General features: G+C 36.6%; 1 protein-coding gene across 1 annotated transcript; it reads right to left on the bottom strand.

Moving 5' to 3' along the window:
- Positions 1-748: 748 nt before the first annotated feature.
- Positions 749-26429, bottom strand: ZFX (zinc finger protein, X-linked). Its single transcript, XM_006885038.1, has 7 exons — positions 26339-26429; positions 21899-22468; positions 4852-5001; positions 4508-4651; positions 3793-3945; positions 3121-3261; positions 749-2270 (listed from the first exon to the last, which is right to left on the bottom strand). The coding sequence occupies exons 1-7, from the start codon at positions 26397-26399 to the stop codon at positions 1087-1089; spliced, it is 2403 nt and encodes an 800-aa protein (XP_006885100.1). The 5' UTR covers positions 26400-26429; the 3' UTR covers positions 749-1086.

The raw sequence follows: 26429 nt of genomic DNA, 5'->3' as shown, positions 1-26429 counted from the left end.
AATTCTTCACCTGAGTAGTCTCTCTGAAGAGCATAATTTACAAAATGCTCTCTCATGCATCCCTGGCTCTTTCATGTTATTGTAAATTTAATACTTTCATTATAGATTTTAAACAACTACTACTTGGGATTGTGTGTATAAATATGTAAAATAAGCAATACACACAGATACATGTTATATATATGTGTATTTATATATAATTCAGGGTACATTTACATATATAAAGTTGCAAAAGATTCTATGAGCCACGAATTACCTCTAGGAGATTCCAGAATTCAGTCCTCAATAAGTCTCATTGGTAGCACACAATCATTCCAAGACAAAGCAGCACAGACAGAATAATAAAAATGCAACAAGATCAAGCAAAAGTTATCAATAAGGTTTTCTAAACACTTACTACGCTGACAAAAGATGTGAATACTCCAAAGAAAGTCAAAGGAAGTATATTTTGTTTGCTAAACAAAAGGAAAATTAAACATGAACCCAGCCAGTCTTTTGTTCAGTAATGCTAGGGATGTAAAAGCTCAAATGGAAACTCTCATTGTCACAAGGTTTGACAATAATAAGACAAGTAAATTATTTCCATGGTATGGTCACTAGGTCCAACTGTAAAATCTCCCATTTATATTAAATGTCTCTTGGTAATTTTACTGTGAGAAATGCATATGTAGGGGGAATGAATCAACATGAAATACTTGCAGTTACCAATCTAAAGTTACCTTAACTTTAAGTTAAATGGTCTTAGAAGAGTACCATCAAGGTAAGCAAGGTAAATATTTAAATAAATAGAAAACTTCTAAGATAGAAAACTTCCATATAGAATCAGGGATTATTTTATTAAAAGCAACTTGCTTGTTGCCACATTTACCCATTTATTAAACAAACTGGATAGAATTCAGAACACACTACTGAACAAACGGTAAAAAAAAAAGTCAACTAGAAGCAGTTAATTCTATTTGTACACAGCATAAATCAATATACAGTATTATAGGTGGACGACACTGATTGGCTTTAAAATGAATTTCAGCTTTAGAATGAATTTCTGCTTCAAGGCCAATATCTTTACAGAAGTCTGTAGAAGTACAGTTAGGGCAGGCCAACTTCTTTATGATGTCGCATTATGTGCTGGTTCTTCTCCGATGGTCTCCGGAACCCTTTCTTGCAGTATTCACAACGGTGCGGATAGTCCTTTGTATGAATGGAAATAACATGCCGCTTAAAGCCAGAGGCATCCGTAGTGCTATACTCACAGTACTCACACTGATACACTTTCCTGCCACTGTGGGTCTTCATATGCTTTTTAAGCTCATTCTGTTGTCGAAATCCCTTTCTACATCTCTTACACCTAAATGGAAGGTCCTTTGTGTGCACTGAGAGGATATGGCGACTTAGAACAAATGGATCTGCAATCTTAAAGTCACAATGTCTACATTGGTGCATTTTTTTGCCCTTGTGGGCAGCCACGTGTTTCTTGAGTTCTGAAGGCCTGTGAAAGCCCTTATCACACATGTCACACTTGTGGGGATAGTCCTTTGTATGAACTGAAATTATATGGCGTTTCAAGTCACTTGAATTTGAGCTCTTGTGGTCGCAATGCAAACACTGGTGTGTCTTGCTTTCTTGGTGAATAAGAGCATGTTGCTGCACCTCTTTGGTATCCGAGAAAGTCAGAAGACAAATGTCACATTTGAATGGCATCTCTTTGCTATGCTTTGTTTTCACATGAGTTTTCAAGTTAGAAGAGTCTGCAGACCTATATTCGCAGTACTGGCACTGGTATGGCTTCTCCCCAGTGTGGATTCTCATGTGCTTTTTGAGCTCTGATGGGTGTCGGAAACCTTTACCGCACTCCACACAAATATGAGGGAAGTTCTTGCTGTGGACTGCCAAAAGGTGGCGATTCAATAACCCTTGCTCAGCTGTCTCGTATTCACAGAATTTACATTTGTGCATCTTGTTGGCTCCTTTTTCTTTATGCACCATTTTGTGGGTAAACAAGGCGCCAGTGTGGGAGAAATGCTTCCCACACTCATCGCATTCAATGGCCTTTTCGGTCTTGCTGGTCAGCTTGTGGCTCTCCAGGTGGTTGTGTAAACTTAGCTTCTTGTTGGTAGTGTAATCACAGTCAGTACAGCGGTATTTCTTCTTGGTCAGGTGTTCAGGATGGTTTTTCATGTGCCTTTTCAAGAAGCCACGAGACTTAAACTTCTTCCCACAAATCATGCAAGGATAGACAGTCAAGGGATGTCCGTCTGGGCCAATAATTATTGCTAACAAAAGGAAAAGAAAGGCACATGAGGGATCAAAGTTCTATTCTGTTTTCTTTAAGAATTTAAATTGTGTTCTGAACCTAAATTATGCTATTTGCTGCTTAACATTTCTTTTACCATTTTTTCAACATATGAGATATAGCCACCTAGACGTAATAAGAACCTGGTGTGGAAAACTCATTCAGTATTACTATAAATCTAACTCCCTCTAGTTGTAAAAAAATGGTGAATGAATATGTAACTTCTATCAATGAGTGACCAAAGCGTTATCAATTTAACAATCTGTGAAAAATTATTCATCAAAATTAAATTCAGTTATCATGTTTTTGCTTTGGTTATTGCAAAAAACCAAGACTTATGCTAATTTTTGGCTGGATCTCCTGTTTCTTTAAAGACTAAAGATATCTAATCAACTTTAATATGCAAATTGGTATACAAGAACAGACAGGACCATGTCACATGAAGTACTTGTCCTGCTGCCGTGTAAATTATGCCTGCTTTATGGCAGCATAATTAGAGTCCTGGACTACATTCATTTGGTTTCTTGAAAGTCAGTGCTTGCTTGTAACATATTTGAGGGATTTCTTTGCATTCCCACTTACAATTACCTAAGTTTAAAAAAACCTTTTTTTTTCATCCCTGTTTGTTCCATCTCCTGTTTCTTTTATCCAAGGAAATCATTCATGAATATCAGTGAATTCTTAAAATTATATTTTCAAATTCAATATATAAAAGTACTACCTAAGGTCTAAAAGCTAAAATGCCATCACATCACCTCTGTGGATACATACTAGAGTGCGGCCTGGTAGCTGGCAGAGAACGCTGCACTGTGCAACTCATGTGCCCTCACCTGTTTGGTACTGCCTGGAATCAGGTCTTCTCCTTTTCTTTGGTTTTTGTTTAGCCAGTCTGCCGAGCCCAGCAGACTCATCTATGTGCAAGAGGGCACTTGCAGTGCCATTCCGGTTTTCAATTCCATCAGAATTATTACCTAACAATGCGCATTAGAAAACAAAATTATACAGTATTATAAATGATAAAGAATAAGGGATTCTTTATTAAATATAACAATGAAAACTAAGCCATGATACTCATGAATGACAGAAATTCCCCATTCTAGGTAATGGGTTTTATTGAGCGCATTTAAAGCACCACTGGAGGAAATGCCTAGCTTCCAAATCTAAAACCCGTATGTCAGGATTTTGCCCCATGAACTCTCCTGTTTTCTCCCAACATTGTAAAGTCATGGGTCAGATAGAGTCAAGAGGAAAAGCTTCAGCCTGAGAACCTCTTCTTGCAATACTTCCTTCTACATAATAGACCCATAAAACAAATGCTTGTTAAAAATAAAGATCAAAAGTAGGCTTTATAATGTTCCTCTACTCTAATTTAAATCAAATAAGCTTTACAGGGTACAGATATTTCCGATTTCTCAAACCTAAGATCACAGAAACTGTTTATAACCATGAACTCACGCTGAAGAGCCAACCAGCTCAAGCCTAGGAGCTGCAAAGTGACTTACCATAGGCAGCTGCCCATGCTATAGGCATGAAGGTTTTTATTTCATTGTCATCTATTTGCTGTTCATGGGCAGCGGCGGCAGCAGCGGCGGCAGCAGCATCCTCCTCTCCCACAATCACTTCCATATAAACTTCATCGGCAATTTCGGCAACATCTGTGCAGGAGAGTATAAAAAGCTTCTGTGAAAAGATCTACATACCACAAGGAAGATAATTTGACTTGAATTCAGGCAATAGACGTAGAAGCTTCAAATGTTATATACCTAAACATTGCTTTCATGGAGTAAACACACAAATATATGTTAATGAATCATAAATTTCTTGATGACTTTCATAACAATCTGTTTTTCAAGCAATACTCTATGTATACATAAAGAGTCTCTGAGGTTTCCCCCTAGAATAGGGCAGTACAACTACCTCTACAATAATGCTACTTCTTTTAAATACTGTGGTTTTTATGTACCAGCGAGTCAGAGTTGACTCATAGCTGAACCTCTAGCATATTTTCAGGGGCAGTATATTGCACAGCAGGAGAGTGGCCATCTTTTTTCCATGGAGCAGCTTGTGGATTAAAACCACATACCTTTGCATTAGCAATCCAATTCTTTACCACCAAGCCACCAGAGCTCCCCTTCAATACTATTTACATTTAAAACAAAACAAAAAAGACCTTATTGAAGCATCAAGTTTCTTCCCACAGAACGGCCATATACTTACTTAAATCTTCATCTTCTTGCTGAGAGTCATTTACAGTCATATAAACCATCTTTTCCCTTGGAACACGAATACTGTTGTTCTGATCAAGTAGTTCAACTCCATGGTCATTCTCAGACTCACTCTCCACAATGTCTACTGTTCCACCTATGAAGGAAGATGACAGCTCTAAGAATTAATCTACAAACTTCATTGCATGCTTCATTTATTGTTTTCTACATACACTGGAATTTCTTGTTTAAAGTTATCTTCAGAAAAGATTTCAAATGTTCTCAATCAAGGAACTTCAGAAGTAACCAGAAGAAGACTGATTCAGAATGTCTAATAGGCTGAAGGTGTCCTCTTACCTAAGTCATCCTCCCCAGGGTCAGCTTTAAAAATGTAGACTTTGATGACTTCAGGACAACTGCCATCTACTTTACAGGGATCAATTTCTGACTCTGCATCCATGGTCATTCCAGAGGAACCATCATGTTCAATCTTGCCAGCATCATCCACTACAAAAGCAGAAAACCCATCACAAAAAATCACGGCATACATGCACAAAAAGTGTTACCATATTAAAATGTACAATCCCTAACTTGCTTCATCTAAAATCGGGAAATATCACCTAGACACGGGGAAGTAAAATTCAATAAATACATTTCCAAAGACTTTGAAAAGGAGATTGATATTAAGGCAAAACTTACTACACATAGAAGAAAATCCTAGTAGTCTAGAAAACTAATCAAAGAACAAACTTAATTTTTGCTAATATACAAGGCAAAAGCATTACTATATTAAGATACTCTTAATATTTAGAAGTGAAGATTGGAAATCATGCCCTAGTAGTAAAATCTAAGTACAATGTAAATATTCTGTCAGCACTACTTTATAGTTATCATTTTTTAATTATCACCACTCACTAATATTATCTGACTAAATCTATTTCCATTAGAACAGTACATGTGAAAATAATAAAACTACAACTGCAAGAAAGGCACACTGCAATAAATTGGCTAATGTAAATTCAAACTCAATCCTCTTAAATTTATATCTACACACAAATAAATTATGTATGGTTTATACAAAGTACACATATACACTTTGGTTCAGGAAAATAGTGAGTGTAGGTCCTTGAGCAAATGATGCAGAATTTCTAAATTTCAAATAAATCTCAGATATATTATTGCTGTCCTACATGCAGGTAGCCTGTGTTACGTTTAAATAAATAAGTCACCCTTCACAACAGAAATACATGTGATTTCCAGTAGCAAGCTCAGGGGATAATACAAGAAATTACAAATTTTAAGCTTTATAAAATTAGTTAAGGATATGTGACACTATGCCTAAGAGATTAAAGAAAAAAAATACACATAAGAAAAAAAAGTTGTCTTTTTTTTAAAGATTGCATTTTAATAAATACCAAAAATATCCATATAATATAAACTTATACACACTGCTGGTGGTTAGCCAATGCAATCTATACAGCACAATAGAAAGCAGAGCAAAGACTAAGGGAGACCACAATCTAGCTAAATTTTCCAGTATAATTTCTCACAAAAGTTGGATTTACTGACGTTGAACTCATTTAAGAATACTGAAGACATGTTTTCTCTGCTACTCGGTTCAGCTGACCTACTCAGTACTGTGATGGCCAAGCAGAAGGGAATAGGATTGAGGTCCAGAAGAGAAGGCTCATTAAGCTTGTCTTCATCAATCCCTCCATTAACCTTTTTCATTAACATTTCTCCCTCTGAATTGTGCTTGCTAGATATAGTTCCTTTTCCTTTTGGATGAACACTTTTGACTCAATTCAATAAAAAAATGAATCACAACTACATGCTGCACTCCAGACTAAGGTGTTAGAGATACAAATGTGGAAAAGTCATGAACTCAAGAAGTTAAGTAGGACAACACTATCTACATTTTACACTAGAGTCAACTGAAGTTTAGAGACAGTGAATCATTTATTCTGAGCCATACAAAATTAAAACTCCAACCCACACTTTTTCCATTTAGAGTATTCCTACTTCTGAGATTTGGAGAATGGATTTATTATATTGTCAGAGGCAATGATGATGAGGGGATGAAGAAGGGGGGGGAAATGTTAACTCCCCAATGATGCTTTCCAGACACAGCTAGTATCACAATCTAAGGTTGTGGTGGTCATTTTCTTGTTTGCTTAAATTTATTTTATTGTGGCAAAATATATTTAACAAAAACTTTTTCTCATTTTAACCACTTTTCAGTGTGCAACTGGGTGACGTTAATTGCATTCACCATGTTGTGCAGTCATGCGGTGGTGGTTTTGATTACTACAAAGTCAGAAATTCATAGTCATCGCTTGTGTAATTTACATTCATTATAAGCCACTGGTAAAGACAGAACTCAGATTTTGACAACTTTGAAATTATATTCTGCAAATTCCTGTCATGGATATCTAAAAATTGCATTTATCTAATAAAAATTCTTGCACAAAAAAATCAAGATAAATATGCTTACTTCAAAAGCTAACATTAAAAAGCAAAAATATAGTGACAGTTTATTAAATCTGGTGTCTGATTTTCACAAACCAAGACTATCCCAAATAAATTACTTGCAGAGAAATCTTGAAAACAGTATCCGGAAATCTTTGTTCTATTTTGTCACTTGCCACATGCAAATTATAAAATTTAATCCATTTACTTCAAATAAAACTTGCAAGACTCCCAAACTCTGGGCACTTTTGTCTTGGTGTATTCTTGATACTGTAATATCACTATGTTTTTTTTATATGCAATTGCTTTCAAAACCAGTGAATCTCTTAAAAGCAGGTCTACTGATTAGGAAGATGACAAGGATGCTCTTTCTCACCAATACTATTCAACAATGTACTGGAAATCCTAACCAGAACAAACCAACAAAGAAAGAAAAGATATCCAAATAAGAAAGAAGGAAGTATAGTAGAACTGTCTCTTTTTACAAATTGCATTACTTCATGTGTAAAATAATAATAATTTTTTAAAAACCCACCTCAAATATTTCACAAAAAAGCTATCAAAGCTAATAAACGAACTCAGCAAAGTGGCAGGACACAAGGTACACACACACACACACACACACACACCAGGGTAGACTGCCATAAATCAGCAGTGCCCAAGCTCAAAAGGAAACTAAACAATTCTTTTAGATAAAGTAGCATCTATAAGAATAAAGTACCTGAGAGTAAATTGAACCAAGAAAGTGAAAGACTCGTACATTGAAAACTATAAAAAAATTACTAGCAAAAATTAAAGACAGCCTAAATAAATGGAAGGACATTTCATATTCATGAATTAACGCACTCAGACAGCCAACCTTCAATTCAATGCAATTTCCATCAAAATTCCAAGAGCCTTCTTTGCAGACATGGAATAGTACATCATCAAATCTACGTGGAACAAGATGGAAAAACTGATCACCAATTTCACATGGAAAGGAAAAAGACCCTGAGTAAACAAAGCAATGCTGAAGAACAAAGCAGGAAGACTCAGTTTCTGATCCCAAATGGTACACAGCCATGGTAGTCAAAACAGCCTGGTGCTGGTATAACAACAGCCAGCACACAGGCCAACAGAACAGAACTGAGACCCCACCCACCTGTGATAGCTGATCTTTGACAAAGAGCCAAATTCCATTAAACAGAAGAGAGGTGGTCTGTTTAACAAATGGTGCTGGCAAGATGGGACATTGATTTGTAGGAAAATTAAAAAGGGTCCACACTATACTAAAAAAAACCACACATCTCATCAATCTGAAGATTAATCAAAGACCTAAATGTGAAATCTAAAACTACAAAGATTACAGAAGAAAATACAGGGGCAAACTTTGGGGCCCTATTTTGTTAAATAGTAAATGTAACTAAAAATTGTCGAAAAGCTGAAACTAAGTTAGATGACTGGGACCTCCTAAAAATGAACAATTTATGTACATCAAAACAGAAACCGAAAACCTAATCCTCAACTCTACAGAGAACAGCAAAGGCCTCAAAGCATTAAAGTTATGTAGAGAGCAAAGTAAGAGACCTCAACCGACCCGATTTTAAACATTGTACACCACTACAGAAATCAAAACAGCCTACTGCTAGTTTAGCAAGAGTCATATAGAACAATGGAATAGAACTGTGAGTCAAGAAATAAATGCACAAACCAATGGTTGGTTGGTTGTTTACATTGTTAAGTCCATTTGATGGAAAAAAATGAATTTTTTTCAAAAAATAGTGCTGAGAAAATTAGATTTCTATATGCAGAAAAAGAAATCTTCACCATATACACATATCACACCTTACATAAAAACCAAATACAAAATAGATTTCCTTATTTCTATTCTGATGTGTAGCCAGCATTTTTTTTTCTGATTTAAGTGAAAGTTTACAAAGATAATTAGTTTTCTATTCACTCATTCACAAACATTTGTTTCCTGACGCATAAAGCTCCTTTGTAAGGAGCTCTGGTGGCCTCATGAGCCTCATGCTAACCCAAAAGCAGATGGTTCAAATCCACCAGCAGCTCCAAGGAAAAAAGATAGGCCATCTCCTGTTAATTTACATACAGCCTCTGGAAACCTAATGAAGGGCCAGTTATGAGTTGGTTGTGGTTAAACAGCAGTGAGTTTGAGTTTCCCTCTGTGATTCTCACGTCCATTAATTTTTCCATCTTACCCTTTCCTGTCTCAGGATTGGTGGACGATTTATCAACAATCTGCATTATGCGGATGACACAACCCTGCTTGCTGAAACTGAGGAGGACCTGAAGCACCTGCTGCAGAGTGTCAAGGACTGCAGCCTACAATATGGATTGAGGCTCAATGTCAAGAAGACAAAGATTCTCACCACTGGACCAATCGGCAGCATCAGGATGGATGGTGAAGAGATTGAGATTGTACACAGCTTTAGTTTGCTTGGCTCCATAGTCAACAGTCTTGGCACCAGCAGCCAGGAAATTAAAAGGCGCATTGCCATGGGAAAGTCTGCTGTTAGGGACCTCTCCAAAGTGCTGAAGAGCAGTGGTGTCTCTCTGGAGACTAAGGTGCGTCTGATACAGGCCATAGTCTTCGCAATCACCTGTTATGCATCAGAGAGTTGGACAATGACCAAGGAGGATAGAAGGAGAACTGATGCCTTTGAGCTGTGGTGCTGGAGAAGAGTACTGAGAATACTATGGACTGCTAGGAAAACAAACAGATTTGTCCTGGAGAGGGTTAAACCGGGTGGCTCCTTGGAGGCAAGGATTCTGAGGCTCCATCTAACTTACTTTGGACAAGTAGTGAGGAGAGACCGGTCCTTGGAGAGGGACATCATGCTTGGGAGGGTGGAGGGACGGCGCAGGAGAGGAAGGCCCTCTATGAGGTGGATTGATTCAGTGACTGGGATAATCGGGATGGGAATGTCAGAGACAGTGCGATTGGCACAGGACAGAGCGGAGTTTAGGGCTGTTGTACATAGGGTCGCTATGAGTCGCAGGCAACTCGACGGCACATAACAACAACAACAACAACAACACCCTTTCCTGCCTTCTGAGAAAAAAAAAATGCTTCCCTGAGCAAATGCTGTGCTTTTCATCTTATATGGTCAATTGTTTTGAGGAGTGCATGCTTCCCTGTTTACTGTTTGACTGAAATTTGAACCATGGGGATGAGTTGTGTTCAGGCTCGAAAGTACTCACACCCCTTTTCAAAATGAAATCTTTTTATGACACACCACACTGATGGAGCCAAGTTTATTTTCTTAAAGTTATTTTGGAATCTGAAATTAAGGTAGCATTAGCAAGATGGAGGTCTCAGCAAAGCAAGAGAAGTCCAGAGTAAATCTGTAACATCTTCAGAGAACTCAGTTTGAAATAGTCTGCTTCTGATGAACCAGGCCTCTTCTGGCAAGCTTTGTCAAAACTAATTCTAACACGTACTGGAAAATCACTGTCCTTGTTTTTACCATGAACAAGGTCAGATTAGCTGTTTTTGCGTATGTTAGTTTGTCACTATCCATAAAATAAAACCTTCAATGACTGGAAAATCTAATCATTCTGGAGTTTTCAAAGTGTGCACTTTTTTGTAATCTGGAGTAAAAGATCTTTTTGTTTTCATAGATCTGTGGGAAATCACATTTCAAATATACAGGCCTACCTGAGATGAGCAAAGCTACTCTGTTTTTGACAAAAGTAGAATTTACCTTGAGAATCTGCCTCACTAATTCAACCTACAAAATTATTCTGAATATGGAATATTATACAAGTGACTTACTTTTAAAAAAAAACAACACAAAACACTTTGATGGTCCCTTAAGTACTCAAAATCTCCCTGTGATTTTAAAACTCCCATTTAAAAATGATTTTTAAAAACAGACAAAGACGGCTTGGATAAAAATTGAGTCAACCTACGTATGATTTCCATTTAAGTACCATCTTTTAATGTAGTAATGAACTAGTTCTTTAGAATAAGGCCTCTCCAAAATAGATGAGCATAATTTCTGGAAATTAAGACTTCTAATAATAACTACCATTTGCATGGCATTTTGCAATTTCCTTTGCATTTCTATGTGTTTTTATAATTTTATTCTCATCTTTTCCAGATAAAGAAATAAAGACTGGGAGATGGTACTGTGACTTGCCAAAAGGCAGTGAAGGGTGAAGAGGGGAGTCAAGGAGTGCCTACAATGAACTAAACTTCACAGGAAGACTTTCAACTACTTTTTAGCCTCATCAACAAAAAACTGGCATAGATTGGAAGGTGGGCAGGCCAAAGAGATGAAGGGAAAGGGAATGGTGCTAATAGGTTCATCTTAAAAAGTAGGATTCAAAAGGTACTGTGTATATTTCATGGAACAACAAAAAAAAAATCAGTGTTGTCTATCAATGTTGTTGTGTATTGCTGAACTGAAACCAACTTATAGCTGACCCTCCAGCAGGCTTTCAGAGGCAGAAAATCCTATGAGAGGAAATTGTCCATCCCTCTCCTGTGGAGCAGCTGGTGGATTTGAACTGCATACCTTTAGAGTTGTAGTGCAGCTTCTTACCACTAAGCAATAGAGCTCCCTATCAATAGTTGAATGAATGAACAAAATGTAGTTTACACATATAATGGAATATTATGCAGCCATACATAATGAGACCTAAGTCTGGTTGCATGCTACATACAACATGGATAAACTATGAAGGCATTATACTGACTGAAATAAGTCAGTCATGAAAGGGCAAATATTGTATTTTATGAAATAGGTAAACATACAGAAACGAAATTTCATTAGTGGTACCAGGGGTGAGAGGGAAGAGGAAAGGCGAGAGGTGCTTAGGAACACTGAGTTTCTGTTAATGATGGTAGAACAATGTGGAAAAAGACAATGCTTTTGGCTATACAACATAATGATTATAATCAGTGACACTGATGTATGTAAAAATTATGATATATGTAAAAATGGTTGAAACTGGTAAATGTTTTATTATATATATATATATATTTATAATTTAAAAAATAAAATTTTCTAAAAGACATATGTAAAGAGCCAAAATTTATAATAACTATTCTAAATCAGAGCTTGGAAGGAGGCGTGGCATCCACTTCCATAATAGCTTGCCTCCGGAAACCCTATGAACCTGGAGAGAGGATGAAAGGCACCCAAGCGTCGAGGACTCTCCTTCATAGGGTCGCTATGACTCGCCTGCGACTCGATGGCACTTAACAACAACAACAACATTCTAAATCAGTGTGGGATATAAGATTAGACTAAAAGCAAACAAAAATCATCATCTATCGTAGTAAAAAGTTAAGTGGAAAAAGTATATAAAATAAAAAATAAAAATCAATAAAGTACATTATTTAAAATTATGGAAATAAGTACTATTAGAAACCACTAACAGAGAATTGGGTATCTACGAAATTGGAGGGGAAAGGGATAAAGTAAAAGTTCTAAACATGTACATGTATAATTTTAACAACAAAAAAACTGCAAATTAAAAAAATTTACTTTAAGTCCATAAACTTATGACTAGTACCAACAAGTAGGGAACTGTTCTGGCAGCAGTTCAAATTCATGAGTTGCTCTACAGGAGAAAGACAGGCAATGCAATCTCTTCCCATGTGATTTATAGCCTCTGAAAACCCACCAGAGGGTCAGCTGTAAGTTGGTTTCTACCAGATGGCAATGAGTATAGTTTTGAGAACAGGTGAGAACTCAGGTGGTATAACCTGTAAGGTGTTACACTGCTAACCTAAAGGCAGCACTGCTCTGGCAGTTCAAGTCCAGCAGCAGTTCCAAGGGACAAAGATAGGTAATTTACACCAGTGCAATTTACACTCTCAAAAATTCAATGGAAGGCCAGCTATGAGTCAGTTCCAAGTCAGCGGCAATGAAAAAGAGACAGAGTCCCAACAAAGTAGACCAAGATTCCAATCCAAGCCTTCCAGAACTGAAAGACAGTTGATATAACTTAAAATTTGAGGAGACTCCAGATGATTTTACTTCCTAAATAAGTTACTCCAAGAAACAGACTGAATAAACACATCTTTTCCACAGATTTAACAAGATTCAAAGCTGTGAATCTTGGATTGATACATCAAAGGTTTTGTTGTGTGTTTACAAGCACATGCCTCAGTATTACTGTGTAAGAGAGAATGAAGCTCTATGAATCAGGTATCTACTGTAGCTTATTGTGTGTGTAGTCTTACTATCTAATCAATCACCTTAACATTTAGTTTCACTCTTACCTCAGATCCAATACAAAGAAAAATTATAAATTTGATATTCTTCAACATCCTAAGGGTTTCTATGTGGGAAGGCTGCAACGGTTCAGGGCATTTCTTTTACAATGAAGATACAATAGATGAGTAGTATTTCTTCCAAAAAGGTACTCAAGTGCACGAGTAACTTTTGTCCTAGGATCTGTGGTAAATGGTTTCCTTTTATTATTAAATCAATGACAATAACCCCAAGACTTAGGTGTTTTATCTCCACTTACAGATGTGAAACCAGAGTATTCCAAAAACTACCATCAATCAGCTGTAGAGAGACATCTGGTCAGAAAGCAAATGTTCCAGGAGATAATGCCACTCTTAGACTTATTTCTTATTTCCTCCAAAGGAACTCTTTTTCTGGGGTTAAAATTTCACTTTCTTTTATTATGCTGCCTATGAAGGACTTCAAAGAATTTACACAACCTGATCACATCTGATTTTTGAAGCTTACCTGGAGAGGTTCAAAGGTTTAATGAACCTCCCGTAAAGGAAGAATTAAAGGACCAGAGACCTTCAAATGCCTGTCCCCAGTTAGTGATGTGAACCATGCAAAATGCCCCAAATGACATTGAAGTGATTAATAGTTAAACCTAGTTAACCAAGGACTGTTTTCTTAATATTATAAATTCAGGAGAAAAGGGGCAGCAGGAGAGGGAATGACTGTTATCACTCCATCCTGTGCCTGCTCTTACCCAAGAATTATTGCCTGGTGGGAGAACACAGAAGTCCTAAGTGAAATGAATCCAGACTTATCTTGATCACCCAAAGAATGCTATCAACTTGAAAAAGACCATATGGATGGTGACAACAGCTCCCAGCTCCTACTGGCTGTGTGGCAGGCCCTCTGTCAGATGCCTCATGTCCAGGATCTATAATTCTCACAACTGCTCTGGAGGTCTAGCGGTATGGAAGAATCTTTACTGACAAGGTTCAAGAGTGGATTTGAACTTGCTCAATCCATATGGCCAAGAAGCAGCAGGGCTGGCAGCCAATACAAAACTGTTGGGACTCCATACTGCAGCCATCACTTCCATACACCACACTCCTTCACTAAGACTGTTCCATACACCACACTCCTTCACTAAGATTCTGAAAAGAAAAGCATGCTCTATCACTCTCTTCTGCTTCCTCTCCATTATCTCACAAGGTAATCATTTGTCCAATGGGCAAGATGACAATTTTTGACTCAAGCAAAACAAAAAAGTTGTTAGTTTCAATGACAATCTGAAGCTTAGATATAGAGATCTTTAATTCAAATTTTTCTTTCTTATTTCTATATTAGAAGTGGTGGCATGATATCAAGAGCCACAAGTAGTACAGTTGTTAACTGCCTGGACAACAGGTTGGTAATTCAAATCCACTAGTTGCTTTATGGGACAAAGACGTGGCAGACTGCTTTCATGAGACTGTGAAACCCTATGGAGCAGTTCTAAGAGTAGGAACCCTTTGCTTTATTTGAGTACTTTATTCTTGATATCAACTTAACCAAAAGTCCACCTAATTTCTATACTGAAAACCCTTAATATACAAATTCCAGTGGTATTTTCTAAATACATTTTGCAGCACCTACAGTTAAAGACATAATACTTTTAGACTGAGAAAAAGAAAGCTCTCATTAAATTTTATTAGAACAAGCTTTAAAGATGTTCACATTTTCTGTAAGATATTCTTAGTTTAGTAAATAAGACTTTTCTCACATTGAATATTTCCATATGGGGGGAGATTATACATATTTTTTTAAATTACAAAATTTATTCTTTCTCACCAAATGGTCTATAAAACATACAGCTAATGAAATGGTAAGACATATATACACATCCAATATCAAAACAAAGAAATAAACTAATGTTTTATCATCATCATTTCTGTTCTAATGGCTCTTAAAATGAATAAACTTAGATTATACTGATCTTCAGAATTTATGCATTAAGCACAGGGCTTGGGCTTCATTTATTCACATTCATTCCTTAAAATATTTCTTAATGTATACCTGTAGTTGTTGTGTGTCACTGAGAACCGACTCATAGCTGACCCTCCTGCAGGTTGTCAGCGGCTGTGAACTACATGGGAGAAGAATGTCCATCTTTCTCCTGTGGAGCAGCTGGTAGACTGTGCTTTAGGGTTGGCAGCACAGCTCCTTACCACTACACCACCAGAGCTTCCTACTGATCACTTAGGAACTAATACCAGATGAAGGAGCTATGGTGGCATAGTCTGTAGTTCAAAGGCTGTGCCTCTCTGGCAGTTCTAATCCACCAGCAGCTCTGAGAGAAAAAGATGGGCAATCTCCTCCCTTGCAATTTACAGCCTCAAAAACCCTCTTGGTAGAGGGTCGGTCCTGAGTTTGTTCCAACTCAACAGTAATGGGTTCAAATTTTTTTTAGTTTGAGTCAACTGCTTAAGACATCTAGATGGCCAAGACCACTAATGTCCCTATCTGCAGGGACATCACTTATGTGTAGTTACACTTATCTACTGTGCACTGCAGCAACCTTATAAAAAGCTCCCAAAGTATACTTTTTGTTTTGTGGCTTGGTCATCCTCAACACAAACCAAAACCAAGTGACAGTAGTATTCCCACTCCAAAGGCAAGGATCAAAAACCAAAACAAAAAAACAAATACATGTTGTCAAAGATGTGGAGCTACTGGAGCCCTCCTCCATCACTAGTGGGAATAAAAAGAAAACTGAACAGTCACTGTGCAGAGAGTCTGGTGATTCCTTAAATTAACCTTGATGAGTCTTCAAATGAACTTCCACAGCAAGCTGGCTTATAATGCTTTTGTAATAGCTACCTTGCAATGCATCAAATTTTTTTCTACCATTTCTTCACGATCAACTTCTAAGACACTTTGCCTTTCAATTTATATACTTTACATACTCAATTATATCTGTTTATCTTTCCTCCAAGACTATGAACTCTAAAATCTAAAACATCAGACACTTTTCATTGTTCTCACATCAAGGTTTATAGCTTATCTTGGCTGATCTTTAAATGTTTCTGAGTGAATGTGAATACAAGAACAAGTGGAAAAATAATAGATATGTTTGGTTTTTCTCATATATGATAAATTTGGGGGGAAAATAATTCTTTAGCTACAAAAATGGAAGGAAAGGGATTCTGAGTTTTTCTAGGTAGCTTCTGCTATAATGAATGAGCTAAAAAAATGTTTAAGCCCTCTTCCCTAATAATTTTCAAGCTCTGTTCAAACTGGGTACTCAATAAAGCAAATTTTAGTACTCACTGGAATTCTATTTGTCTCTCCCATTTGCCTGTATCACCATTCATCCCAAACGCTATCTCTCTCTAACACTATATATTATTGTTGAATGCCACTGAATTATATATACACACATACACATAGATGGTATGCAAAAACACAGGGCATATCTGTGTGTCTGTGTGTGTGTGTGTGTGTGTGTGTGTGTGTAGGCAGAGGTAAAAATGAGACTGGACTTTGGAATAAAGCACATTTGGTTTTAAATCCTCACCCTGAAGAGTAGTGCTGTTGTTGGTTGTTATGTACTAGCTAGGGCAATTACAGGCAAATATCTTACTGAAACTATGTTCTAGTTACTCAATACTTGAGCTAAATCTAAGGTTAGAAAGAAAAACCCAATTTCTGCTTATCATGTACCTAACGATACTAATTAAAGGACACAGAGTTGTCAACAAAATCTAAAGAGTAACATATCATCAATCATGTAAGTAGCACAGACTAAAGACTATTTTCTTCCCTGCTTTGTTGTTAAGTCAGTGCCTGACTCATCATCACCAGAGCTTCTAAACTTTTCCTAATCTACAAACTGGTATTCACAAAAACAGCATCCTGACTATCCCAAGTTGCAAAGGAAAACTTCACAAGACTAAAGACTGTTGCAAAGAGATTATGGAAAGTCTGGTAGCTGTATAAGATAAAGAAGAGCTAAGAACTAACTTGAGTAGTAAGTGGATGACTCAAACACTCCATGTCTCTGAGCAAGAAAAATCCCAAGTACCATCTCGCTAGCCAGAATGGAAGCAAAGAGCCCACAGTGATCAGCAAGGAATCAATGCACTGTTGGATGAGGCATGAGTGATGTCCACAGAATTTCAGTTATCACATTCATACTGTCATTATACCTACTGTCAAAGGGTTTGATGAAGATCTTCTGGTGGTTAGTGTGTTTAATTGATTCCAGTGAACTGCTAAAAAAACCAATCAGTCTTGGGAGAAGTGAAGATGGCAAGACTCTGATCATGTTATCAGAAGGAACCAGTTCCTGAAGAAACACATGCTTGGTAAAGCAGATGACTCTTAACAAGATGAGCTGACACAGTGGTTGTAACACCAGGCTCAAGTACAGAAGGTTGCTATGAATCAGAGCTGTCTCGATGGCAATTAACAACAACAACTGGCAAGCCCATATGCAGAGAATGAAACTGCTCCAGAAGGTTTTCATGACCTATGGAAGCAGATTAACCACCCTGTCTTTCAAGGCACTTCTGGATGAGTTGAATCATCAACCTCTTGGCATAACTATTTTTGCTACCCAGAGAATTCTGATGGTGAAGATAGGTATGTGGGTAAGACACAGCAGATCCTGCTGCCAAGGTACAATCAACTCAGGAGTAATAGCAACATCTAGATGGCAAAAACTACAAAAAAAGATCACCTTGACCTTGTGAAAAAGAGCTGTGTGTCTAGATAAGATTACCAAGCACTACAATAAAACCTGCAAAAAGTCAGAACCTATGGAAGACAGAAATCTATAAGGGAAGGACAACTAACTGGGTGTTTATAAGGTAGGATTCTTAGCAGAAAGAGAAAAGTAGTAAGACTGCACCCTGTCAAAGGCAGAAAACTTGTGAGATCCACAAAAACAAGGCAGTCTCATCGAGGTCTGGTTTCACTGTATAAAGAACAAAGACTGCTTCTTCAACATCACTTAAAATGAGACCTTCAGAGGAAAAGAACACTACCAAGATTAACAAGAAACACTTTATAAAAGTAGTCTCTTAGGCTCTTAAATGACTCACTGACATTTTTAAATGAGAAGGAAATGTTTAGACATCTGTTCATGTTTGTCTTTGACCCATGAAGCGTTTAGAGTCATTAAAAGATACTACCATTTCTAATCATTAAGAAAAGCATTAAAGTTGACTGGTATTAATTGCATCTCAGCATTCTCCATCATGGATAATATCAGGCCACAGTTCCTCTACACACTTACCCTAAAGTCTTTGTTAATCCTAAACTTCTGAAATCAATATAGGCTTTACATTACAAGACACTATAAAAGTAGTACCTTTACTGGAAGGCAGAAACAAGAGAAGTGTTCATTTATTCCAAGACTTTCAACTAGTTTGATTACAAAATCAAAAGAAAGTGAATTTTTTAAATAAACATGATCATTGCTTTGAAGGAAAAAGGAACAATGGTTTGGAAGAGATAAAACCAAGAATGAATAAGGGACTGCATAAAATAAAAAAGATAAAATAAAAATTATTCCCAAAAGTTACCACCCTTAAACCAAAGTTAAAAACAATCTAACCACTTCATTATTGTAAAATAGAAGAATAAGATAGCATTATGTACAATTGTGTGTGTTTCAGAATGCATATTTACATTATGTTAGCTTGGGTATAAAATTTTATTTTAAAAGAAGAGGAATAAATTATCATCATAGTTAAAATACATATGAAAGCAGTTAATGTCTGTCTCTATGTCTTTTTTTTTTTTTAAAGAAACAGGAGAGTTGTATACATTGGCAAAAACTCAAGGCCTAAAAGAAAAATGGCAAAGATTTTTAAAATAAGGACTGTGTATTGAGTGTGGACTGGATAATACAACAATCTAATGCACTATATCAACTCTTACTAAAGCAATTTCTCTATTTTCCTAATGATTCCCTGAGAGGGTTGAATTTCTTAAAAGAGTAATAAAAGCAAGAGATAATGTGCAGTGAATTGTCAAGTCAATGCCTTTTACTCCTTAGCAAACATGCTTAGGAAAACAGAAGGGGCAGAGAATATTGAGAGGGGTCAAGGGGAACTGGGAGTATTTTCTCCTTGGTGGTATTTTACCAGATCTTCTTCCCCTCATAAATCACGATATAGTGCTCAACTTTTTCCAGCCTGTTCCAAGGTCACCAAATCTATCTTGCAATAGAACATCTGGCAGAGGCATTTTCAACTAAGTAACTCCCAACATTCAACAACTTCTCTTCTACCAATCGGAGCCTCACCCTTAACTGCTTTGCAGTCTCAGAGATGTGCTTTTCTCCTCTAGGACTCAATTCCCAGTCCTTTATGTCTGTCCTGAACCCCAGTCCCTTCCCGCTGTCTAGTCCTGCTATACCTGTTCTGATAGTTCTTCCCTAGTCTTCAGTTTTTTTCTGTCCAATGTCCTTTAACTATAAGCTTGACATCCAATCAACCACCAAAATGTCATCCATTTACTGAAAAAAAGGGTAATTTCCACACCTTCACCTACTCCATCATTTCCATTAACTTCTTTCTTACATGTATGCTTTCCTGAAACTCTTATCATTAAGAAAACGTTTACGCTCTCCTCAGTACCTAGCACGCCTAGAAATTAGTTTTACAGTGTTGACAATACTCTCTAGAGGTTCTTTGTTTTTTAAAGTTCCAAAACATTCCAATTTTTAAGACTTTACTCCTGTGTCTACTTCTTAAATACCCAAGGGATCTATATTTGACACTAATTATTTTACAAGCACTCTTTGGGCACCAACTTCCATTTCCATTTAGAATAGTATCTATATTCCGTTGTCCTAAATGTCTTTCTCTAGCCACAGCCTTTTTCAAAAGCACTAAAATTCTTATCTGTAATGCTGAGAAAAATATTCTTCAGATTATTCCCCGCAAGCAATCCAAACTTTTAATAAATCCTGAATTATTTTCTTTCTCACCAAATCTACGTCTCCCCTCTTCTTAATGGCATAACTAGCCACTCAATCTCTGAAAGTAAAAAGGTTAGGATCATCAATGAATTCTCTCTCTCAGATCACTATCCCTATGGTGTCTATCAACAAGTTCTGTCCATATTGCTTCTTAATCTTTTGAATTGAGGTTCTTCTCTTTGTCGCCATTACTAACAATGTATTATTGTTAATGTAGTATGTTCTTTATTTCATAGAAGAATCATTTCAACTATCTTTCTGCAACTAATCTTTCCCTCACCTGTTCTCCTTCAACCCTACCTGCTAACAGAACTTTCCCCCAAAATAAACAATAAATTAAAACAGGACCCAGGATCCACCATATTTCCCCCTATCAGATAGACTGATAAGAACTAAAAAAACACAAATCATTGTTGGTTATAGTATACAGAAATAGACATTTTCTATTTTCTATTTCTTATCAAGCAAAATATTGAGGTAATATATACCACAACTGTAATTATGTATCCCTTTAATTTTGTCTAAGATATTAGTCTAAGAAATGGGACCAAAAGTAAAAGGAAGGTACACAATGGCATCCTGAAGTTCTAATCCTATCCAACAAAGCCTAGATCTTGTGTAAGATTTGTGTGATTTGCCTGCATTGTTTTCTTCATAACCATATCTCTCATCTTGTACAACCAGAACTCGTTCTTGAAGTCAAAAGTCAACCACACCATCCTCTTTCTCCCCAACAGTTATTCTCATCTCTTTATCATATGGTAACCTATAATTCTGTCCCAAGGAAGCCTATAAACATGCAATCATGCTCTGCAGGGATTTCTTTAGTGCTTATCTGTATCTGCAGCATCTCTAATAACATCAGACTCATAGTAGGAGCTCAACAAATATGTGCTGAATGAAGGGGGTTTCTTCCTCTTTTTGCAAAGATTTCTGTAACTCCAACACCTCAGGAACATTAAAAATGCTATTTCCTAAATTGCTGGACTTCAATATATCTTATACTAAATCTTGTAGTAAAACCCAAAGCAAACAGCCTTGTGAAATGATATAAGCAAATCATCTGTGAGCCTTGATGTCCTAATTTGAAGTTTCATTGCTAAATTCCCAAGAGTTTCCATACTGAGTTAAAACTGTGATCTAGCCAACTTGGAATTTTCTCAAAGTGGTACCAAGACAGATGCTGTAAGAAAGCACAATCATCCTCTCAGTTGTTAAACAGTTAGACGTTCCAAAACACCTTTTCTGTTCAATAATCTACGATGAATCTATACTTAAAATTATGTGTTGACGTAATTTGTTTCAATATTATGCCAGAGTTCTTTTCCCTTTTCTGTGGTGTTATAAAAGTAGTATCTTGCATAAAGATTAAGTATGATGTAAGTACTGTCACCTGAATACAAGTATTTCAATAGTCTGTGTATACTTTTTTATTTCCAAGTTGAATCTCTTTAAGTTCCAAGAGAGTTCCTAATTCCATAAAGGCTGATAACAGCCTAACCACAACCATCACCAACTGCAGACTTCAGTTCTAGTCATATCAGTCATCATTCCAGACCAAAAAAACTTTTCTATTCTCTCCTTCTACTATTCTCAATTTTGAGTCACCTCAAGGGATCTAAATTCTAATAACAATGCAGGCAGGTTTATGAGATTTGCTTTCATTTTATAAAAGCATTAAGTGAAAAAAAATTTGCCCTGATGTAAATCAGAAAACTCAGCCTTTGGAAAAAAACTTTGATAATCACTTTACCCCGAAACTTACAGGAGATCATAAGGTAGTCCTCACAGTTGCTTTTGTCATCATCTTGCTGGTCCACAGGGATGCCGTTGGCATCTATGACTGCTTCAGAGGCACAGTCTGCTACCAAGACTTCTTCTGAAACTACATCGGCTGTCAGAGGATCAGTGACAATTTCTGCTTCTACAACATTATCATGAACAACATGTTCAACATGCCCAACATCAGGCACATGTATAGATTCACTTGTCAAAACGTGTTCAGGCATAGACATGGAGGCTGAAGTAATGTCAGAAGCTAAAACATCATCTGGGACTGTGCAGTGTGCTAAAGAAACTTCCTCGGTTACATCAGAGTCCAGCACTTGCTCAGGAATGATGACCGTTTCAGACACATCTGCTTCTTCCATGATATCTGGACACTGAACATCTTCTATAACAACGTCCTCAATAACATCTTGGATTACAACCGAGTCTGGGTCATCAGGAACAAAATTGTGCACGGTTATGTCTGAATCCACAACATCTGAAACAAAAACAGTTTCTTGGACTTCCACAACAATCTGGTCACCATCCATATGTGTAGCGTCAGTGCCTGTAAAAAAGAAATAAATTTCAAGTTAAATGGTAAATTTCAGGTAGCCATGTTTTCAAACACTTAATTTTACATTTCTACCAGAAAAACAGACAAGCATTCCAGTTTTCACAAACATTTCCCCCCCAAAACATTTTTGCTGCTGTTGTTGTGTGCCATTGAGTCAGAACCAACTCATAACTGACCCTCCAATGGGTTTTCAGAGGCCATAAATCGCATAGAAGGAGACTGCCCACCCTTCTCCCACAGAGCAACTGGCAGATTCAAACTGCATGCAATGCAGGTTCTTAACAATAGGCCATTAAGACAGAAGGAAAGGAAGGAAAGGAAAGGAAAGGAAAGGAAGGAAGGAAGGAAGGGAGGGAGGGAGGGAGGGAGGGAGGGAAGGAAGGAAGGAAAGGAAGGGAAGGAAGGAAGAAAAAATCTGTTTTTTAATCTATTACAAGTAGAAAATTTGTATTAACCCCAAATCAACTGATAATTTTCTGAAACACACACAATCAATGAAAAGTATTCATAAAAGAAATATTCTAGACAAACTAAACTGAAATTCATATGCACAGATACTTAAGGGATGAATATTAAATAAGTATTGGAACTTCGGGGACAAATACACCATTTTCTTTCTGCAACTATATCTGCTTTTTACTTCTTTTCTTTCTTGTCCCACCTCCCTCATCAATCCATATTTTTCCTTCTTTTCCATCTCTCCCATGGAAATAATATTTCTTTTTCTTTTATTTATCTTTAATTTTCTTTCTCTTTTCATATTCTTCCCTTTTTCCTACCAATATCCTCCATTTATGACGAGAAATTTAGAAATAATCCCGAGTCAAGGACTTAAAAAGGACTAGGACATAAAAGAAAAGAAGGACAGAAGACCACAAGTAAGGAGGAAAGGCAAGTGACTGAAGAGTCTTTATAAACAAACAACATGAATAAAAGTTCACCTGCTCTGATGTGACAGAGGGTAAAGTTGGCAGGTGAAAGACTTGTCCACAATTTCACCAGGTTACTCTACCTCCCTCTAGCCTCCTCCTTATATCCTCAACTCTTAACCTTCAAGGCACGTCCTTGAATATAAGAAACTCTAATTTAAAAAAAACCCCAAAACTCTAATCTAGTCCACTCTGTAGTTAAGGAATAAAGGCAGAGATTGAACCACTCCAAGTCCAGGAAGATTAAACTACTTAACCAAGATCATAGTTTGCACAGTGTCTGGTGCTCAGTCAATGTTACACTTAATGGATGCCACGAATTGGAATAGAAGCCAAATACCCTTATGTAAGTATAAGTACTTATGTAAGTGTAAGTAGTTTGAAAAGTTTGTGTAAAAATAAAAAAGGTTATTTTTATGTTAAGTAATAAATTGATTAGATTTCCTAGGATATCTGAAGCTTAAGTCTGCATTTATCATTTTTTCTTAAGCATAGATTTCCATCTATACAAAAATACTGTAAAACTTGATTTACCAATGGATTTATAACTGAAGTTATTTTACTTTTTTGCTTATCATTTCTATCTTTGTTTTACTTTAGGTTCATTTTAAGGATGAATAAAACCTTAACCAATTGTTTTTCTATAGGGAGCTCTCTGGTGGCCTAGTGGCAAGAAGCTGCAACTACAATCCCAGAGGTGCACGGTTCGAATCCACCAGATGCTCTGCCGAGGAAGGAGGGGCAATCTCCTCCTGTACCAGTCAGATCTGATTTGACGGTACACGCACACAAAACTTAATAAAAAAAAAAATAAAAATAAAAATTGTTTTTCTGTAAACATTCAGGATTTTATGGGTCAGAGTATATGATAATTTATTATAGTTACCATTTCCTACTTAAAATATAACTCAATAACTCATTTTTTTACTTTTAAATTCTCTTCAGTACAGTAACATTTACATAAAAATAAGCAATAAAAATATAGAAGCTTATGAGTTATCTAGGAAGAAAAATACCAAAGTGTTGATTATAATTACCATGGAAGGGTATTGTTGGGGATATTGCCAGGCTAACTTTGTATTTTTAGGTCATGATTCTGTTTTTATGAGTCTGCATTGCATTGTTAATGATACAGTTCATTTTACATTGATCAGTGTGTTTGCTGCACTGTTGTTGGAATAAACCTAGCATCCTCAAAAAAAAAATACCCTTATAAAAAACACAAATGAGAATAAATCTAGTATCTTAACTCCTGATGCAGAGAAAAGCAAACAAAAATTTAGGAGTCTTAACCTAAAATCTATTCAGCCAATAAATGCTTGAGAATGGTTGAGAAGCACTAGTCCAAGTAGGTGCCTAGTTCAATGCGTGTCATAGGCGAGGCCCACAGAAAAAGAAATGGCTTCATCAATAAACAAGAATAGTCAACAAAGACCAAAGACTATGGAAAATTGATCTTGACTTTGCAGACATGAGGATGAAAAGCATTAAATAAGAGCACTGGTTAAAAGGTCCAAATCAGAGAGGGTTTTGGACATCTATAAGTTTTGTGACCTTGGGAAAGTCATTTAACCTCTTAGTTTCCGTTTCCTCATCAGTAAACTGAGGACATATATCTCATATATCACATATATCCCACAGGATTGTCACAATGAGCAAATGGGAAAGTATGGGGAAATGTTCTACAAAACTATGATGAGAGGTTTCACTATTATCATGATATAAAAATGTAGGCAACTGGCAGATTAAGTGACTTGCTCAAAAATAAACAAGTACCATAAGTATTAAGAACCAGGGCTGGAGGCAGTCTCTGAGAAGGACCTCACTGCTTTCTCCCAGATCTGTAATAAAGTGCTTATAGATATTGCAGGGAAAAAAGAATCAGGGCAAAAATGCCATAGTCTTTCAATCTATCTTAGTCCGTGAGCCATGCTTGCTTGGGGCAAGATTAAGTTATCAAACATGAGTCAAAAGACCATCCCAAATTGCTTTAAAAAATACGCAATGGCCTCTGGATTTAGAGATGGAAAATTCCAAATTTAAAAACTTCCAAATTTAAAAACTGAAAAATCACAATTTTAATTGATCGATAAGATTAATTTCTTTAAAATACTGCAATACAACCAATTAAAAGTTCAGTGGAAAAAGAACATTTTTTTTGTAATTAGTTTAGTATAAAACCATTTTACATTATAAAAACCTAGTGTAATTATTTTATGACATAATCAGACACATGGGTAAACTGAAATTGTGAATACATTTTTTTCCTATTACTAAAACTTTAAGAGCTATTTTTTCATTGCGCCATCTGGGGAGTAAGGTAGCACTCTATCTGCATAAAGCAGAGGCTCCTTTTGGAAACTTGTAAAAGACTTGTAAAAAAGCAGGGCAGGGTCAGAATGTGGAAGACCTTGGGTTTGCACTTTATCTCTTGGGTAATGGAAAACAGAAAAATAACATAATTCATGTTATGTTATGATGAACACTCTGATTGGTGGACTAGATAAAAAAAAGAGGCAAAGGGCAAGGAAAATAGTTTAAAGGTTATCGCAGACTAGGAATGAGATGGCAGAGCCTGTCTACGTGGCAGGAAGAATGAAGAGGCACAGATGTAAACAAGGACCATTTTCTAAGAAAAAACAGGACTTAGTGGTTTAACTGGGAAAGATAAGAACAAGTGAAGGTTAACATTAAGGTTTTAATATTGCTGCATTTACTGACAGAATATGAGAGTTAGTTGTGAGGGAGCTAAATTTCTAAAAAGAGAATTATAATGAGCTAACATTTGCAGAGTAAACATACTTTGACATTTGTAGAGTCTATGAAAGGATAAGATAGTTAAGTGTGAATGTAAACGTGAAAGACTAGCCAATCATCCTCTTGATAACCAATCTTAAATTAGCTGGGAAATGGAACAACCCAAGTAGTATACCTGTTGCATCAAAAAATGAGTTTGGCCCCTGTGGTTGTAATTCAAGTCCATCTTCATCCATGGCCCTTAATTCTCATCAGTCACAGCTCCT

This window comes from Elephantulus edwardii, unplaced genomic scaffold, assembly GCF_000299155.1.
Source record: "Elephantulus edwardii isolate Elephantulus edwardi_28Jun2011 unplaced genomic scaffold, EleEdw1.0 scaffold00040, whole genome shotgun sequence".
Taxonomy (NCBI): domain Eukaryota; kingdom Metazoa; phylum Chordata; class Mammalia; order Macroscelidea; family Macroscelididae; genus Elephantulus; species Elephantulus edwardii.
Note: the sequence above shows the minus strand (reverse complement) of the source record. Positions and strands in the feature narration are given on the sequence as shown.

Coding starts and splice junctions, on each gene's coding strand:
- ZFX (XM_006885038.1), bottom strand. CDS start 26,399: ATGGATGAAGATGGACTTGAATTACAACCACAGGGGCCAAACTCATTT. Junction 4,652..4,851: donor CCCTGGGGAGGATGACTTAG/GTAAGAGGACAC, acceptor CTTCCTTCATAG/GTGGAACAGTAGACATTGTG. Junction 3,262..3,792: donor AGCATGGGCAGCTGCCTATG/GTAAGTCACTTT, acceptor GCGCATTGTTAG/GTAATAATTCTGATGGAATT.